Genomic DNA, 18897 nt, shown 5'->3' with positions numbered 1-18897 from the left:
GATGTGCAGTTGTCACATGGCGACGACTCATAAGCCATGAATGCAGGTCTGAATAGTGCCCCTTTGGAAACCCCCACCCTCCATGCAGAAAAAGAGCATCTGCCCCTGAAATCCTTTCAGTATAAAGTGTATGAATGACAGGCAGCTAAAAAACTGTCTCCTCGGCTATTTGGCTCATGTGTCTCATAGAACAAACTCCGTGGACGAAAACAGCCTTGCCAGGAATGTGAGCCGACTTTAATCCAGCCTGCCCTGAAATATCTCAGAAGTGAAGCAGGAGAAAGAGGCCCAGTTTATGGCGGTGAGCTGACTTGGTTTTGAGTAGGAGGGTGTGCGCTGCAGGGGACTGGTCTGCTTATGTGAATAGGCTGGACTACAAAATCTCTGGCTGCTCTTATATTCTTTTCCTGCAAGGCTGCAGTTAGGTTAGTGAGTGGCAGGCTATTGCCTATCTTGTGTATCAGCAGCACTGTAGAGTCAGGCCAGATGGCAAATCCTGATAGTTGGGGTCGGGATGCATATGGAATGGGTTCAGGAAAGAGGGGTGGCCACTTCCAATCTACCAGGAAGCATTTTTCTGCTGGAGAAACAGCTTGCACCAGCAGAGGGAGGCAGCACTCCACAGAAAACCTCTCTGTCATACAAGCAGTCCTCTACAAGGAGATCCTTGGGCTGGGAGGGGGCTGGAAGTGACCATATTCCAGATGAGGGGGAGCATGAAGCCAGGCTCTGGGCTTTCGTTTCGTGTTAGAATGGAGATGTAAAATCACTTCTTTTGTATTCAGGTCAGGACAACAGATCCACACCTGGGAGCTTGTCAAAAGTTAAAAGTTAAAAATGTAAAAGTCAAAAGTTTAAAATATAAAGGCGAATGGAATTCTATTTAAAAATCAAAAGTCGCTATGGTGGTTCAAGTTATAGTGTCAGACAAAAGACAAGATGGAAAAGGAAAGATAAGGAAGAGAGAAAAGAGATAGAGAGAAAAAGAAGAAAGAAAGAAAAAGAAAACACAAAAAATCCTACTGAAAATGGTTTGTTTGTTTGTTCAGAAAAGAGAAGGAAAAGAAAAAAACCATTGTAATAAGTAAATAGAAAAAGGGGGGGAGTGGGGATGGAATAGTAGTTATATATATATAGAATTCTTTAATGAGAAATTTTTTAAAAAAACTTTTAAAACTTTTTTTGAGTGATAGCAACTCTTTTGGCTGAGGTGTGGCATGCAGCTGAAACAGTATTTAAGGAAACTCAAGCATTGCCTATGAAGGTCCAGGAGCTTGAAGAGAAACTCCAGGCGTTGCCAGCAACACTCCAGGAGCCGCAAGCCAGAGGTATTTTTGAGAATCCTGTCTTCACAAATTCCGGGGACATGGCCCTCCCAGTGTTAAGGTGGGGAGGTGGGGCTGCGGGTTTGCAGATAAGAGTCAAAAGTTAAAAATGTAAAGGCTAATGGAATTCTATTTAAAAATCAGGTCAGGACAACAGATCCACACCTGGGAGCTTGATGGCAGCTGAAGGGATCCACGGTGATCCAGGACAAGCTGCACTTGCTGCTCAGGTAAGGCCAGAAGGAGGCTTAGCAGGCGTCCCCGGTTGCCAGGGAGAGTCCCCGGATTCAGCAATTTTTCCCGGCAGAAATTTGTCCCCGGAATGTCTCCGGATTTACGCCTGTGGACTTCCTGCTCTGCAACATGGCTGACGCCATGGCAGCAAGCAGCATCGGAGGTCCCGACTACATCCAGGGACATTAATTAAATTCGGGGACATTCCAGCCAGTTCCAGCCAGCCAATCCGCTGGCTGGGGGGGGGGTGCCCCGACCTTGCTGCAGCCGCCGCCGCTGAGTAGAGGGAGAGCCCAACTCGAGAGAGCACACCCAGAGGAAGGTATGTCTACTTTAACGCCTCATTGCTGAGCAAAAAACAGCGTTCTTGGCCGTTCCTGTGGTGTACACCCCTCCCCCCTTTTCTCCAGCTGGACGGCTTGTCTTTGGGGCGTTGAGGCAAAGCACAGCAGTGGGGATCCCCTGTCCCCCCCCCACTTTGTGGGAGAGCTCGCTTGCAGAAAGGGATAGTGCACGGTTGGAGATCCTTTTATTTGTAATTGCTCTGGTTGCTTAGAAGGGTAGTTGGCGGATGAAGTGAATCAAGTCAACTTTAATCGTTTAACCTGCCAGAAAAAGGGCCAGTTTAAAACAGCGGCTGTCTAGTTCACAGAGTTCCTGAACAAGCATGCATGGAAACACCGGTTTCTATAATGACTGAAATGTGCTTCATTTGCAACTAAGTAGAGCCTCTCTGCTAATGCAGAGCACAATCCACAGCTTCAGGCAAGGCCATTTATATACCCAGAATCCAGAGCAGCCTTTTCTCATACTCCTCTGAAGTACCACCACTGCAACACCAGCGCTTGGCCTTCTGGCACCTGCAGGCTAGGGAAAGAGCTCTTTAGCACCCTGGGGTGGAGCTCCTTCTCAGCAATAGCACTGTCTGCTCATTCCCAACTTCTTCAACCAGTGCCTCTGTGCCTTCTGTAAATGTCTGGAGTAAATGTCTAGCAGGAAGTGTCTGTCCTCTCCAGGATGTTGAAATACTGAAGAAGGCGCCCAATAGCCCTAAGACGGGGGCGGAAACAGTACTTAAGGATGATGAAGCATTGTGTATGAAGGTCCAGGAGCTTGAAGAAAAACTCCAGCTGTTGCCAAAAATACTCCAGGATCCGCAAGGAAGAGGTATTTTTGAGAATCCTGTCTTCACAAATTCCGGGGACATGGCCCTCCCAGTGATAAGGTGGGGAGGTGGAGTTGGGAGTTTGCAGATAAGAGTCAAAAGTTAAAAATGTAAAGGCTAATGGAATTCTATTTAAAAATCAAAAGTCGCTGTGGTGGTTCAAGTTATAGTGTCAGACAAGAGACAAGATGGAATAGAAAAGATAATGTCAGGGAATTGCCATCGGAGCCAGAGGGAGAGGGAAGGCTCCAGAGGGGTTCCGGAGAGCGTCTCGGGAGGGAGAGAATCAGCCCATCTTCTGGGGAAGGAATTCAGCGTAGCACCAGTGGAGAAGGGGGGCAGATGGGGGAATCGGCAAGGTGGCTCCATGACTCCTCGCTGGAGACCAGTGGGGAGAGCACGGGTCCTTCGCTGCCCACACCCTCCCTGCGCAGAAGGCTTCCGCGCAGGGAGAGTAGGCGGCAACTAGGCGTCAAAGAGCTTCTTTGCTGGAAGAAGTTCAAGAAACGCCCACTGACGGATTCTGCCAGCGATTGAGACAGCCACGGGTGAGTGGCTGTCCGGACTGAAAGGTTTCACCCAGGTAACCCAGCCAGGTGTGGCGTCGATTTACGCACGACCAACCCCTAGAACCATTACAGATAAGGAACAGAGAAAAGAGATAGAGAGAAAAAGAAGAAAGAAAGAAAAAGAAAACACAAAAAATCCTACTGAAAATGGTTTGTTTGTTTGTTCAGAAAAGAGAAGGAAAAGAAAAAAACCATTGTAATAAGTAAATAGAAAAAGGGGAAAGTAGTTATATATATATAGAATTCTTTAATGAGAAATTAAAAAAAAAAACTTTTAAAACTTTTTTTGAATGATAGCAGCTCTTTTGGCTGAGGTGTGGCATGCAGCTGAAACAGTATTTAAGGAAACTCAAGCATTGCCTATGAAGGTCCAGGAGCTTGAAGAGAAACTCCAGGCATTGCCAGCAACACTCCAGGAGCCGCAAGCCAGAGGTATTTTTGAGAATCCTGTCTTCACAAATTCCGGGGACATGGCCCTCCCAGTGTTAAGGTGGGGAGGTGGGGCTGCGGGTTTGCAGATAAGAGTCAAAAGTTAAAAATGTAAAGGCTAATGGAATTCTATTTAAAAATCAGGTCAGGACAACAGATCCACACCTGGGAGCTTGATGGCAGCTGAAGGGATCCACGGTGATCCAGAACAAGCTGCACTTGCTGCTCAGGTAAGACCAGAAGGAGGCTTACCAGGCGTCCCCGGTTGCCAGGGAGAGTCCCCGGATTCAGCAATCTCTCCCCGGCAGAAATTTGTCCCCGGAATGTCCCCGGATTTACGCCTGGGGACTTCCTGCGCTGCAACATGGCTGACGCCATGGCAGCAAGCAGCATCGGAGGTCCCGACTACATCCGGGGACATTAATTAAATCCGGGGACATTCCAGCCAGTTCCAGCCAGCCAATCCGCTGGCTGGGGGGGGGGTGCCCCGACCTTGCTGCAGCCGCTGCCGCTGAGTAGAGGGAGAGCCTGACCCGAGAGAGAAGAGACCCAGAGGAAGGTATTGAAGAAGATTTATTGCTCAGATAAGTCCTGGCGTCCAGCCAGCTTTGGCTGCGCAGCTACCGGCCAGGCCTCTGCACTTCAAAGGGCCACATTCCGAAGCTCTGAGCAAATGCAGAGTTAAGCAGTGGTCAGAGAAAGCTGCAAACTCAAGTGCTTTCCTTCAGTGTGCTTAAATAAAGTCCACTCAGGATCTTAGCAGCTAAAAGCAGTTTTATTTAAGCAGAAACTATCCATTGTCGAACAGCATCGTGAAAACACGTGCACTCTCCTCAAAAGCGAAAGTAGAGAGAAAGAACAAAGGCTGGAGACTCTCGGATATGACGCAGAATCTCCCCCCTCCCAATAGTAGGCAGGGCGTACACTCTGAGCTGTTTAACCCTCTAAGCTCAGGTTCTCCTCACACCCCCTCTCGCCCTGCGCTACTGTGGGGAAAGTATGTACAGAACTTACCCCCAACTCCAAACCACCACAAAACTCCCCATGACGCTGGAAGCTTAAAGGCTTGGTAAATCCATCGGCCAAGTTACTGTGACTGGCACAAGACTTCAGCCGAATCAAACCTGACTGAACACTCTGACACACATTTTGGAAACGTATGTCCAGATGCTTGGTTCTGGCCTTAAATTGCGCAGATTCAGCCAATTTCAAACAAGGTTGATTGTCTTCCCAAACCGTGATGGGCAAGCTACAATCCCCATTGATCTCTTGCACCAAGCATCTATAGAACTCTAGTTCCCGTCACAAATCTGACAGTGCGCTGAATTCAGCCTCAGTAGAAGACAGCGCAATGAGACTTTGCTTCCGGGACTTCCACCCAACTAGTGACTTCCCAAACTTTACCACCAACCCAGACACAGACTTGCGGTCCTGCGAATTTGCCCAGTCACTGTCCGCATAGCATGTGAGCTTCGGCTCACCTTCAGCTGGCAGCTTAAGACAGAAGTCTTTGGTATGCTGCAGGTAGCGCAGTACCCGCTTGATACCGTGCCAAGCACTCACACTGGGCTTTGACGCTTCCCTACTTAGCAGGTTGGTAGCAAAGGCAATGTCTGGTCTGCTCCATTGGGACAGATACAACAGACTACCTAGAGCTGACTGAAAGAGCTCAGCATTCTCAAACTCGGCACTTTCTGCTTGCTGGCTCTCTTTCACGAAGTTCGTCTCCATGGGTGTCTGAACTCCTGCACAATCGGACATTCTGCACTTCTCAAGCAACTGCTCAATCTTGCCTTTCTGACTGAGCAAGAAGCTACCATCCTCAGTTCTCGCTATCTGGACGCCTAGGTAGATCTTTACTGCACCCAGGTTCTTGAGCTGAAACCGCTTCCCAAGCTCTTTGGCAAACTTCTGCACCTGTTTGTCTGCCTTTCCAATATGGATGATGTCATCAACGTAAAATAACACCAGTTCCTGTGAGTCTCCTGATCCTCTAAGGAACAGGCAACTGTCAGCAAGACTCTTCCTGAAACCTAGTGTCAGGGAACTGACATCGGAGCCCAGAGTGGAGGTAGGGCTCTCCAACGATGCAGGAGAAGGGACCAGCAGGGAGAGGGAGAACACTTCCCTTGGGGAAGGAAATCGGCGTGACACCAGGAAAGAAGGGGAGGAGGGAAGGTCTTCGGAGAGAGGGCTCCAAGACCCTTCCACAGGGTCCAGCGGGGAGAGCCCAGGACCTCCGCTGGCCATGCCCACTCTGCGCAGGAGACTTCCGCGCAGGGAGGCTAGGAGGAGACTTGGCGTCAAACAGCTTTTATGTTGGAAGAAGTTTAGGGAACGCCCACTGACGGATTCTGCCAGTGACTGAGACAGTCGCCTTGTAAGGGCTGTCAAATCAGGGAAAGGTTTAGCTACCCCAACAGCTGGGAGCAGTTTGGAATTTACGCACAAGCAACCCCAATTCCCATTACACCTAGCTTCTCCAAAGCTTCATTCAGGCACAAGTTCCAATTCCTGGCCGACTGCTTCAGGCCGTAAATTGACTTGTGAAGTTTCCACACAGTACCTTGCTCATTGCCCTCAAACCCTGGAGGAGGAAGCATGTACAAATCCTCCTGGAGGTCTGAGTTCAAGTAAGCAACATCCACATCAAAATGATGCACCAGCAAACCTCTTTGTGCAGCAACGGCCAAGAGCAAACGTAGAGATTCACTCCTACAGGTGGGAGCATAAACTTCCGTATAATGCAACCCCCTGCGCTGCGTGAATCCTCTCGCCACTAATCTGGCCTTATACTGCGGTTCTCCTGTCGCTGTGGGCTTAAGACGGTAAACCCAGCGGCTACCCACGGCCTGTTTGCCCACCGGCAACTTCGTGAGGGAGAACACACCTAGAGACTCCATTGAGCTCATTTCCTTCTGCATCGCCTCATGCCATTTTCTGGCTTCTTCCTGAGGCAGTTTCTGAACATCCTCAAAACTCTCGGGTTCACACTGTGCCATTCCGACCCACACGCTAGTGACGGCAAACCTTTCAGGAGGTTTCCCCTTGGTCGTCCGAGCTGAACGGCGCAGCACTACTTCAGGAACCCCCTCTGACCCACTGGGGCCAGCCAGAACGTCCTTGGCATCAGAGAGCTCCCCCTCTGACTTACTGCGCCTTCTGGACTTCTCAGCCGAACCTGTGGGGGAAGATATAGCACTGCGTTGCTCAATCTTCACAGCCTTGGGAGAAGTTCTCCCCTCTGCCTGCACTGGGTCTGGACTCTGGGCCTCAGTAGCAGGTTCAACCTCTTCCTCTCCTTCATCGGCAGAGTCAAGCAGACTCTCTGACAGGATGTCAGGGTTCCCATGTATCCTTGCCCAGCCACTCTGCTCACAGAATTCAGCACTGTTGCTGAGCTGAATCCTGGACTGATTCCCTGACGGATAAGCAAACCTCCACCCCTTGGTCCCTGGCTCATACCCACAGAAAATCATCTTTTGGGACTTGGGTTCACCTTTCTTGCGTTTGGCCTTTGGTATGAGGACCCAAGCCTCACAGCCAAAAACGCGGAAGTAGTGCACTTTCGGCTTCTTTCCATGCAGCAAGAAGTAGGGTGTGTCACCTACCACTGAATTGAACGACCTGTTCAGAATAAAGTTGGCCGTTCGCCAAGCCTCCCCCCAAAAGCGCTGTGGGAGCCCGGCATCAAACAAAAGAGCTGCGGACATCTCCCCTAGAGTCCTGTTCTGTCTTTCCGCAATCCCGTTTTGTTGGGGACTGTGTGGAGAGGACAATCGGTGTTGAATCCCCTTTTTGCGGAAGAAACTTTGCAGTGCAGACCCGGTGAACTCCCCACCGCGATCGCTCTGAAAGTTTTGCACCCGTGTGGAAAACTGCAGTTCCACAGCCGCAATCCAGTCTTTGATTAGCGGCGCAGCTTCATTTTTGTGTTGGATCGTGAAGATCCAGGAGTTGCGTGTATGGTCATCAATCAGAACCAGCGCATATTTGGCTCCGCCCATACTGGTCACAGACATCGGACCACAAAAATCTGCATGAATTAACTGAAAAGCCCTAGTGGTCACCCTCTCAGACCTAGGGTATGTGCACATTTTTACCTTTGCAGACTTGCACGCTCTGCAATCTAGAAACTTAGCACATGATTTCATTTTGCACCCTTGCGTACACTCTGGGATCTTCTTCACTGACCCGCAGGACACGTGAGCCATGCGTCGGTGCCATAAGTGAGCACACGCATCATGAACTGGAACGTTGGCACACTGTGCTTGAGCCACCTCCGTGTCACCTGTACCTGCAAAAGAAGCATCTATCACAAACAACCTGTCTTTACATTCAACACTGACTAGTTGCTGTCCATTCTTAGAAATAGAACACTTATTGTTCTCAAAACACACTCTGTAGTTCTCAGCAAGAAGGGCGCTGACAGACAGCAATGTGCAGGACAGTCCTGGAACAACAAAAGCCTGGATTGAATCCTGTAAGAAAGAACAAAACAGTGAGCCAGTCTGCGTGAGTGGGTGTCGAGTCCCATCTGCTAAACAGACAGTCTTCCCAGAAGATACAGAGGTGCAGTTCTCCAGGAATCCTGCAGATGGCACTAGGTGATGGGACGCTCCACTGTCGATCACAAAAGCCAGCACAGCATCCTGTTGACAACTCTTGACTGCAGCCATAGAGGCTGCCAAATGTTTATGTTCAGTGTCTCTGCCAGCTGCCTTCGGCTTGCCTTTCCCACGCTTTGAAGAAGAGCCCTTTATCTGGTTGCTACGGGAGACGGCCTTCGGCTGTTCCTGTGCCTCCACTGGACATTCTCTCACAAGATGGGAGGGGGAGCCACAGTGACGGGGAGCAAAAAACAGCAGCTTCTCAAGTTTCACAGCCTTTTAAAGCACACAGTACTTCAAAGCAGGCTTCAAAGAAGCTTCCTCTAATTGCAGTAACTGTCGCCCATAACCTGAAGAAGATTTATTGCTCAGATAAGTCCTGGCGTCCAGCCCGCTTCGGCTGCGCAGCTACCGCCCAGGCCTCCGCACTTCAAAGGGCCACATTCCGAAGCTCTGAGCAAACGCAGAGTTAAGCAGCGGTCAGAGAAAGCTGCAAACTCAAGTGCTTTCCTTCAGTGTGCTTAAATAAAGTCCACTCAGGATCTTAGCAGCTAAAAGCAGTTTTATTTAAGCAGAAACTATCCATTGTCGAACAGCATCGTGAAAACACGTGCACTCTCCTCAAAAGCGAAAGTAGAGAGAAAGAACAAAGGCTGGAGACTCTCGGATATGACGCAGAATCTCCCCCCTCCCAATAGTAGGCAGGGCGTACATTCTGAGCTGTTTAACCCTGTAAGCTCAGGTTCTCCTCACAGGTATGTCTGCTTTAACGTCTCATTGCTGAGCAAAAAACAGCGTTCTTGGCCGTTCCTGTGGCGTACACCCCTCCCCCCTTTTCTCCAGCTGGATGGCTTGTATTTGGGGCTGTGAGGTAAAGCACAGCAGCGGGGATCCCCTGTCCCTCGGTTGGAGAGCCTTTTATTTGTAATTGCTCTGGTTGCTTAGAAGGGTAGTTGGCGGCTGAAGTGAATCAAGTCAACTTTAATCGTTTAACCTGCCAGAAAAAGGGCCAGTTTGAAACAGAGGCTGCCTAGTTCACAGAGTTCCTGAACAAGCATGTATGGAAACACCGGTTTCTATAATGACTGAAATGTGCTTCATTTGCAACTAAGTAGAGCCTCTCTGCTAATGCAGAGCACAATCCACAGCTTCAGGCAAGGCCATTTATATACCCAGAATCCAGAGCAGCCTTTTCTCATTCTCCTCTGAAGTACCACCACTGCAACACGAGTGCTTGGCCTTCTGGCACCTGCAGGCTAGGGAAAGAGCTCTTTAGCACCCTGGGGTGGAGCTCCTTCTCAGCAATAGCACTGTCTGCTCATTCCCAACTTCTTCAACCAGTGCCTCTGTGCCTTCTGTAAATGTCTGGAGTAAATGTCTAGCAGGAAGTGTCTGTCCTCTCCAGGATGTTGAAATACTGAAGAAGGCGCCCAATAGCCCTAAGACGGGGGCGGAAACAGTACTTAAGGATGATCAAGCATTGCGTATGAAGGTCCAGGAGCTTGAAGAAAAACTCCAGCTGTTGCCAAAAATACTCCAGGATCCACAAGGAAGAGGTATTTTTGAGAATCATGTCTTCACAAATTCCGGGGACATGGCCCTCCCAGTGTTAAGGTGGAGAGGTGGGGTTGGGAGTTTGCAGATAAGAGTCAAAAGTTAAAAATGTAAAGGCTAATGGAATTCTATTTAAAAATCAAAAGTCGCTGTGGTGGTTCAACTTATAGTGTGAGACAAAAGACAAGATGGAAAAGAAAAGATAAGGAAGAGAGAAAAGAGATAGAGAGAAAAAGAAAACACAAAAAATCCTACTGAAAATGGTTTGTTTGTTTGTTCAGAAAAGAGAAGGAAAAGAAAAAAAACATTGTAATAAATAAATAGAAAAACTGGGGGAGTGGGGAAGGAAAAGTACTTATATATATATATAGAATTCTCTAATGAGAAATTTAAAAAAAAAACTTTTTAAACTTTTTTTGAGTGATAGCAGCTCTTTTGGCTGAGGTGTGGCATGCAGCTGAAACAGTATTTAAGGAAACTCAAACATTCCGCGTGAATCTCCAGGAGCTTGAAGAGAAACTCCAGGCGTTGCCAGCAACACTCCAGGAGCCTCAAGCCAGAGGTATTTTTGAGAATCCTGTCTTCACAAATTCCGGGGACATGGCCCTCCCAGTGTTAAGGTGGGGAGGTGGGGCTGCGGGTTTGCAGATAAGAGTCAAAAGTTAAAAATGTAAAGGCTAATGGAATTCTATTTAAAAATCAGGTCAGGACAACAGATCCACACCTGGGAGCTTGATGGCAGCTGAAGGGATCCACGGTGATCCAGGACAAGCTGCACTTGCTGCTCAGGTAAGGCCAGAAGGAGGCTTACCAGGCGTCCCTGGTTGCCAGGGAGAGTCCCCGGATTCAGCAATCTGTCCCCGGCAGAAATTTGTCCCCGGAATGTCCCCGGATTTACGCCTGGGGACTTCCTGCGCTGCAACATGGCTGACGCCATGGCAGCAAGCAGCAACGGAGGTCCCGACTACATCCGGGGACATTAATTAAATCCGGGGACATTCCAGCCAGTTCCAGCCAGCCAATCCGCTGGCTGGGGGGGGGTGCCCCGACCTTGCTGCAGCCGCTGCCGCTAAGTAGAGGGAGAGCCCGACTCGAGAGAGCACACCCAGAGGAAGGTATGTCTGCTTTAACGCCTCATTGCTGAGCAAAAGACAGTGTTCTTTGCCGTTCCTGTGGTGTACACCCCTCCCCCCTTTTCTCCAGCTGGACGGCTTGTCTTTGGGGCGTTGAGGCAAAGCACAGCAGAGGGGATCCCTTGTCCCCCCCCCACTTTGTGGGAGAGCTTGCTTGCAGATAGGGATAGCGTGCGGTTGGAGAGCCTTTTATTTGTAATTGCTCTGGTTGCTTAGAAGGGTAGTTGGCGGATGAAGTGAATCAAGTCAACTTTAATCGTTTAACCTGCCAGAAAAAGGGTTAGTTTAAAACAGCGGCTGTCTAGTTCACAGAGTTCCTGAACAAGCATGCATGGAAACACCGGTTTCTATAATGACTGAAATGTGCTTCATTTGCAACTAAGTAGAGCCTCTCTGCTAATGCAGAGCACAATCCACAGCTTCAGGCAAGGCCATTTATATACCCAGAATCCAGAGCAGCCTTTTCTCATACTCCTCTGAAGTACCACCACTGGAACACCAGTGCTTGGCCTTCTGGCACCTGCAGGCTAGGGAAAGAGCTCTTTAGCACCCTGGGGTGGAGCTCCTTCTCAGCAATAGCACTGTCTGCTCATTCCCAACTTCTTCAAGCAGTGCCTCTGTGCCTTCTGTAAATGTCTGGAGTAAATGTCTAGCAGGAAGTGTCTGTCCTCTCCAGGATGTTGAAATACTGAAGAAGGCGCCCAATAGCCCTAAGACGGGGGCGGAAACAGTACTTAAGGATGATGAAGCATTGTGTATGAAGGTCCAGGAGCTTGTAGAAAACCTCCAGCCATTGCCTGCAATACTCCAGGAGCCGCAAGCAAGAGGTATTTTTGAGGAAAGGGGGTGGGGAGTGGGGATGGAAAAGTAGATATATATATAGAATTCTTTAATGAGAAATTAAAAAAACCTTTTTTTAAAAAAGAGAAAAATGAGTAATAATAATGAAAATGAGTAAATGAGTAAGAAGTGAATAGAAATGGATGAATAATGAGTAATAATGTATTAATAAAAAAGGGAGGGTTGTGTGTATAACTAAAGAAGAAGGAGGAGAGAGAGAGAGAGAGAGAGAGAGAGAGAGAGAGAGAAGGGAACAAGAAAAAGGGGCAGTTTGCTTTCTCCCGTGGGACCCCCAGGGCTTGGTGTCGGGTCCCTAGTTCAGGGCTGAGGCGGCGGTTCCAGGAAATGAGCTCCAATGGTTCAGGCCGCCTACCTGGGTTCATAGGGTTTTAAAATACGGATAAGAAATGGACTGAAAATAAACTAAATAAGATAAAGCATGGTTTTTGCTGTGCCCCCCTTGCACTGGCAGGGGAGGGTCCACGCCGCGTTCTTCTAGCCCCCAGCCGGTCCCCGGTGCATGGTTCCTCTGCTCTTTTGCTCCAGCCGCTGGTGATATTGGCCTGGGGTGGGAGCTGGGCTAGGTGGGGCGTTCCCTCCGGGCTTCCCTGTCTCTCCCGATCCCCCCATCATTCTCCTCCCCCCCATGTTACCTGTGGGGACCCCTTACCAATACAGTCGTACCTTGGATCCCAAACGCCTTGCGACTCGAATGTTTTGGCTCCCGAACGCCACAAACCCGGAAGTGAGTGTTCCGGTTTGTGAATGTTCTTTGGAGCCCAAATGTCCGACGGGGCTTCCGCGGCTTTGGATCGAGTGCAGGAAGCTCCTGCAGCCAATTGGAAGCCGCGCCTTGGTTTCCGAATGTTTTGGAAGTCAAACGGACTTCTGGCATGGATTCCGTTTGACTTCCGAGGTACCACTGTATATCTTCTCGGAGCAGGGGCAATCCCATTGCCGCCTTCAGTTCTGGTAAAGCTAAGAATTGCTTGTGCAGATCTTGATGCCTTCAAGGCCGAGGCTGTCATCTGATGAGACCCGGTACTCCTATCAGAGAAGCAAATCCTCAAATACAGTCATTCCTCCTCTTCCGCTCGGTTCAGGTTACGTCTTTTCAGGTTGCGTCCCGCGGCGACCCGGAAGTAATGGAACGGGTTACTTCCAGGTTTCGCTGCTCGCGCATGTGCAGACGCACAGAATGATGTCACGCGCATGCGCAGAAGCTGCAAATCGCGACCCACACACGCGCAGACGCGGGTTGCGTTCTGCTCATGATGCGAATGGGGCTCCGGAATGGATCCCGTTCGCAACCAGAGGTACCACTGTAGTTGAAATGCCTGACTTGTTCAATGGCTTGTCCATTTAGGAGCCATTTCTGCTTCCTGGGCTGTGCCCCCAATACTACGGCTTTTGTCTTGGAATAATTTGTATTCAAATCTTTGTTACGACACAGTCCCCCAAAGTTCTTTAGTAATCGCCTCATACCCACTTGCGTTTGTGCTAACAACACCGTATCGTTGGCATGTAGCAAAATGGACACATTACGGGATAAAACTGAAAGAGGGAAATATCTGGCCATTTGGGTTCCTTTATTACATCATTTACATAAATGTTAAAAAGCAGAATTTTAGGAAGTATTTCAAAGTGTTTAAAATGATTTAGGAATTACAAGGTTAACTTTTTAAAAAAGATATTAAATAAGTTTTAAAAGCCTGTATGTGTAACTGCTGGTGATGTTGGGGGGTGGGGGGTGGCGGCAGCTGTGCTTCTAAGACTCCCTTAAAACTGATTTACAGTGCTGGCTCTTGGGGATTGAAAGGGCACATAAAGAGGCCTTGCTCCAAATTAAAGAAAAACCAACAAACAACCCCAGTCAAACAATTAGAAAAACCAGCTTGGGGAGCTCAGATGAACAAGTCCCACTTTGGTGCAACTTGACCGGAATGACATGCACAGATGCTCCCTTCTTTTTCTCAGTGATAGCAGCTCTTTTGGCTGGGGTGTGGCAAGGAGCTGAAACAGTATTTAAGGAAACTCAAAGATTCCTTGTGAAGCTCTGGGAGCTTGAAGAGAAACTCCAGGCGTTGCCAGCAACACTCCAGGAGCCGCAAGCCAGAGGTATTTTTGAGAATCCTGTCTTCACAAATTCCGGGGACATGGCCCTCCCAGTGTTAAGGTGGGGAGGTGGGGTTGCGGGTTTGCAGATAAAGAGTTAAAAGTTAAAAATGTAAAGGCTAATGGAATTCTATTTAAAAATCAGGTCAGGACAACAGATCCACACCTGGGAGCTTGATGGCAGCTGAAGGGATCCACGGTGATCCAGGACAAGCTGCACTTGCTGCTCAGGTAAGGCCAGAAGGAGGCTTACCAGGCATCCCCAGTTGCCAGGGAGAGTCCCCGGATTCAGCAATCTGTCCCCGGCAGAAATTTGTCCCCGGAATGTCCCCGGATTTACGCCTGGGGACTTCCTGCGCTGCAAAATGGCTGACGCCATGGCAGCAAGCAGCATCGGAGGTCCCGACTACATCCGGGGACATTAATTAAATCCGGGGACATTCCAGCCAGTTCCAGCCAGCCAATCCGCTGGCTGGGGGGGTGCCCCGACCTTGCTGCAGCCGCCGCCGCTGAGTAGAGGGAGAGCCCGACTCGAGAGAGAAGAGACCCAGACGAAGGTATGTCTGCTTTAACGTCTCATTGCTGAGCAAAAAACAACTTTCTTGGCCGTTCCTGTGGCGTACACCCCTCCCCCCTTTTCTCCAGCTGGACGGCTTGTCTTTGGGGCGTTGAGGCAAAGCACAGCAGCGGGGATCCCCTGTCCCCCCCCCCCATTTTGTGGGAGAGCTTGCTTGCAGATAGGGATAGCGAGCAGTTGGAGAGCCTTTTATTTGCAATTGCTCTGGTTGCTTAGAAGGGTAGTTGGCGGATGAAGTGAATCAAGTCAACTTTAATCATTTAACCTGCCAGAAAAAGGGTTAGTTTAAAACAGCGGCTGTCTAGTTCACATAGTTCCTGAACAAGCATGCATGGAAACACCGGTTTCTATAATGACTGAAATGTGCTTCATTTGCAACTAAGTAGAGCCTCTCTGCTAATGCAGAGCACAATCCACAGCTTCAGGCAAGGCCATTTATATACCCAGAATCCAGAGCAGCCTTTTCTCATTCTCCTCTGAAGTACCACCACTGCAACACGAGTGCTTGGCCTTCTGGCACCTGCAGGCTAGGGAAAGAGCTCTTTAGCACCCTGGGGTGGAGCTCCTTCTCAGCAATAGCACTGTCTGCTCATTCCCAACTTCTTCAACCAGTGCCTCTGTGCCTTCTGTAAATGTCTGGAGTAAATGTCTAGCAGGAAGTGTCTGTCCTCTCCAGGATGTTGAAATACTGAAGAAGGCGCCCAATAGCCGTAAGATGGGGGCGGAAGCAGTACTTAAGGATGATGAAGCATTGCGTATGAAGGTCCAGGAGCTTGAAGAAAAACTCCAGCTTTTGCCAGCAACACTCCAGGAGCCGCAAGCCAGAGGTATTTTTGAGAATCCTGTCTTCACAAATTCCGGGGACATGGCCCTCCCAGTGTTAAGGTGGGGAGGTGGGGCTGCGGGTTTGCAGATAAGAGTCAAAAGTTAAAAATGTAAAGGCTAATGGAATTCTATTTAAAAATCAAAAGTCGCTGTGGTGGTTCAAGTTATAGTGTGAGACAAAAGACAAGATGGAAAAGAAAAGATAAGAAAGAGAGAAAAGAGATAGAGAGAAAAAGAAGAAAGAAAGAAAAAGAAAACATAAAAAATCCTACTGAAAATTGTTTGTTCAGAAAAGAGAAGGAAAAGAAAAAAACCATTTTAATAAGTAAATAGAAAAAGGGGGGAGTGGGGATGGAAAAGTAGATATATAGAGAGAATTCTTTAATGAGAAATTTTAAAAAAAACTTTTTTTAAAAAAAAAGAGAAAGTAATAATAATGAAAATGAGTAAATGAGTAAGAAGTGAATAGAAATGGATGAATAATGAGTAATAATGTATTAATAAAAAAGGGAGGGTTGTTTGTATAACTAAAGAAGAAGGAGGAGAGAGAGAGAGAGAGAGAGAGAGAGAGAGAGAGAGAGAGAGAGAGAGGGAACAAGAAAAAGGGGCAGTTTGAATTCTCCCGTGGGACCCCCAGGGCTTGGTGTTGGGTCCCTAGTTCAGGGCTGAGGTGGCAGTTCCAGGAAATGAGCTCCAGTGGTTCAGGCCGCCTACCTGGGTTCCTAGGGTTTTAAAATACGGATAAGAAATGGACTGAAAATAAACTAAATAAGATAAAGCATGGTTTTTGCTGTGCCCCCCTGCACTGGCAGGGGAGGGTCCACGCCGCGTTCTTCTAGCCCCCAGCCGGTCCCCGGTGCATGGTTCCTCTGCTCTTTTGCTCCAGCCACTGGTGATATTGGCTTGGGGTGGGAGCTGGGCTAGGTGGGGCGTTCCCTCCGGGCTTCCCTGTCTCTCCCGATCCCCCCATCATTCTCCCCCCCCCCATGTTACCTGTGGGGACCCCTTACCAATACAGTCGTACCTTGGATCCCAAACGCCTTGCGACTCGAATGTTTTGGCTCCCGAACGCCACAAACCCGGAAGTGAGTGTTCCGGTTTGTGAATGTTCTTTGGAGCCCAAATGTCCGACGGGGCTTCCGCGGCTTTGGATCGAGTGCAGGAAGCTCCTGCAGCCAATCGGAAGCCGCGCCTTGGTTTCCGAATGTTTTGGAAGTCAAACGGACTTCTGGCATGGATTCCGTTTGACTTCCGAGGTACCACTGTATATCTTCTCAGAGCAGGGGCAATCCCATTGCCGCCTTCAGTTCTGGTAAAGCTAAGAATTGCTTGTGCAGATCTTGATGCCTTCAAGGCCGAGGCTGTCATCTGATGAGACCCGGTACTCCTATCAGAGAAGCAAATCCTCAAATACAGTCATACCTCTTCTTCCGCTTGGTTCAGGTTACGTCTTTTCAGGTTGCGTCCCGCGGCGACCCAGAAGTAACGGAACGGGTTACTTCCAGGTTTCACTGCTCGCGCATGTGCAGACGCTCAGAATGTTTGTGCTAACAACACCGTATTGTTGGCATGTAGCAAAATGGATACATTATGGGATAAAACTGAAACAGGGAAATATCTGGCCATTTGGGTTCCTTTATTACATCATTTACCTAAATGTTAAAAAGCAGAATTTTAGGAAGTATTTCAAAGTGTTTAAAATGATTTAGGAATTACAAGGTTAACTTTTTAAAAAAGATATTAAATAAGTTTTAAAAGCCTGTATGTGTAACTGCTGGTGATGTTGGGGGGTGGGGGGTGGCGGCAGCTGTGCTTCTAAGACTCCCTTAAAACTGATTTACAGTGCTGGCTCTTGGGGATTGAAAGGGCACATAAAGAGGCCTTGCTCCAAATTAAAGAAAAACCAACAAACAACCCCAGTCAAACAATTAGAAAAACCAGCTTGGGGAGCTCAGATGAACAAGTCCCACTTTGGTGGAACTTGACCGGAATGACATGCACAGATGCTCCCTTCTTTTTCTGAGTTAAAGCAGCTCTTTTGGCTGAGGTGTGGCATGCAGCTGAAACAGTATTTAAGGAAGCTGAAGTATTCCGTTTGAAGCTCTGGGAGCTTGAAGAGAAACTCCAGGCGTTGCCAGCAACACTCCAGGAGCCGCAAGCCAGAGGTATTTTTGAGAATCCTGTCTTCACATGGCCCTCCCTCCCAATGGGTTTCAAGTCCCATCATCCCTGATGAGCGCTGGCCATGTTGGCTGGGGCTTAGGGGAGTCCCACCACAGTCTGGAGCCCAGTTCAGTGCGCCTTTGTGGGCAGCTGGTACCCATGCCAAGGTCGCCTTCGCTGCGTGGAAGGGGTGGCCTCCCCCCCACCCCCACCCCATGCGCAGGAGACCAGAGGCCAGTAGCAGACTGCGCATGTGCCTCGGAAGGGCACAAAGGTTTGCTGCCTCCTTGTGTGCCCATTTTCTTGCCAAAAAGAATAAAAATACAGCATATGGTTGCACATACCAGGCACCAATTTTAATGGTGGTTCTTTGCCTTTTCCTTCAGATGAGGAACACGAGGAGGAGGAGCAGCAGCAGGAGGAGGAGAAGGAAAAATAAAGAAAATGGGGGGGTATATATTTTCCTATATATTTCTATTCTGAGTTCTATGTATTGCTTCTTTATTTAATAAAATTTATTTTAAAAAGCCTGCAAAGTAGTTTACCAAAACAAAAAACCAAAAAACCACCACAGCAGTAAAATCAAGAAAAATCAACAATCCTACTTTAAAACATACAAAAGCTAAAATATTAAAAGAGATGAAAATTTCTTCAACTTCCTAAGCTCCTAGGTATGCTTGCCTAAACAAGAATGCTTTTAGCAGGTGCCTGAAAAGTGTCTAGCAAAGGCACGTGCTTTGTTGCAAGAGGCGGGGAGTTCCAAAGGGCAGGTGCTGCCACACTAAACCATGCAGTACAGATATTCTGCGGAACCTGTGGTAGCGCTTGAAACTGTTAGAATTCCAGCTCCATGATTGCAGTCATGGGATTGTTGTCTATGTTTTGACTCTACAGAGTGGGAAGTGACGGCGACAGGATGTTTGTGTTCCTGTGTTCCGTGAAGTGGGACTATTGTCCTTTGTTCTTTTTCTCTTTGCTGTCTGATGCTCGAGAGTGAGGGAGCCATGTTGCAGTGCTCCGTGTGTGTGTTGATATGTAAATAAAGTCGATTAGCCAAAATGCTGAGTTGCTGAGGTCTGTCACGCATGATGCACAAACTCTGCGGATCCCTAAGTGTGCCGGTGTCGCTTGGCATCGGTCGCTGTGATGTTCGGGCTGAAGAAAGCTTATGAAGCTCCCAAACGATCGACCAGGAGGGAGGGAACATGCCAGTCGGGCACGTGTCTCTGCCAGGGTGCTACTCGAGTGTAGGCTGAACTCCTTGTGGGAATGTTCAGGGGTGCAGGAGAGGATATATTGTGAGATTATATCCTAATCCAACTTGTGCTAACAAGTTCCCAAAATATCAGCAGAGTTTA

The 18897-nt window shown here is 48.6% G+C and overlaps 1 protein-coding gene across 1 annotated transcript in view; it reads right to left on the bottom strand.

The window, feature by feature from the left end:
* The window catches only part of LOC310753818 (inositol polyphosphate 5-phosphatase OCRL-like), a gene marked incomplete at both ends in the record, with an annotated part of 77248 nt that extends 75546 nt beyond the window's left edge, over positions 1-1702 (bottom strand). The window contains 1 exon segment of the mRNA XM_083595152.1: positions 1664-1702. Within this exon segment, the coding sequence (XP_083451278.1) occupies positions 1664-1702 (39 nt within the window).
* Between the last annotated feature and the right edge of the window lie 17195 nt (positions 1703-18897).

The sequence above is a fragment of the Podarcis filfolensis genome (assembly GCF_964270895.1).
Source record: "Podarcis filfolensis genome assembly, chromosome: W".
Taxonomy (NCBI): Eukaryota; Metazoa; Chordata; class Lepidosauria; order Squamata; family Lacertidae; genus Podarcis; species Podarcis filfolensis.
The sequence above is the reverse complement of the archived record's forward strand: the minus strand, read 5'-3'. Positions and strand labels throughout refer to the sequence as shown.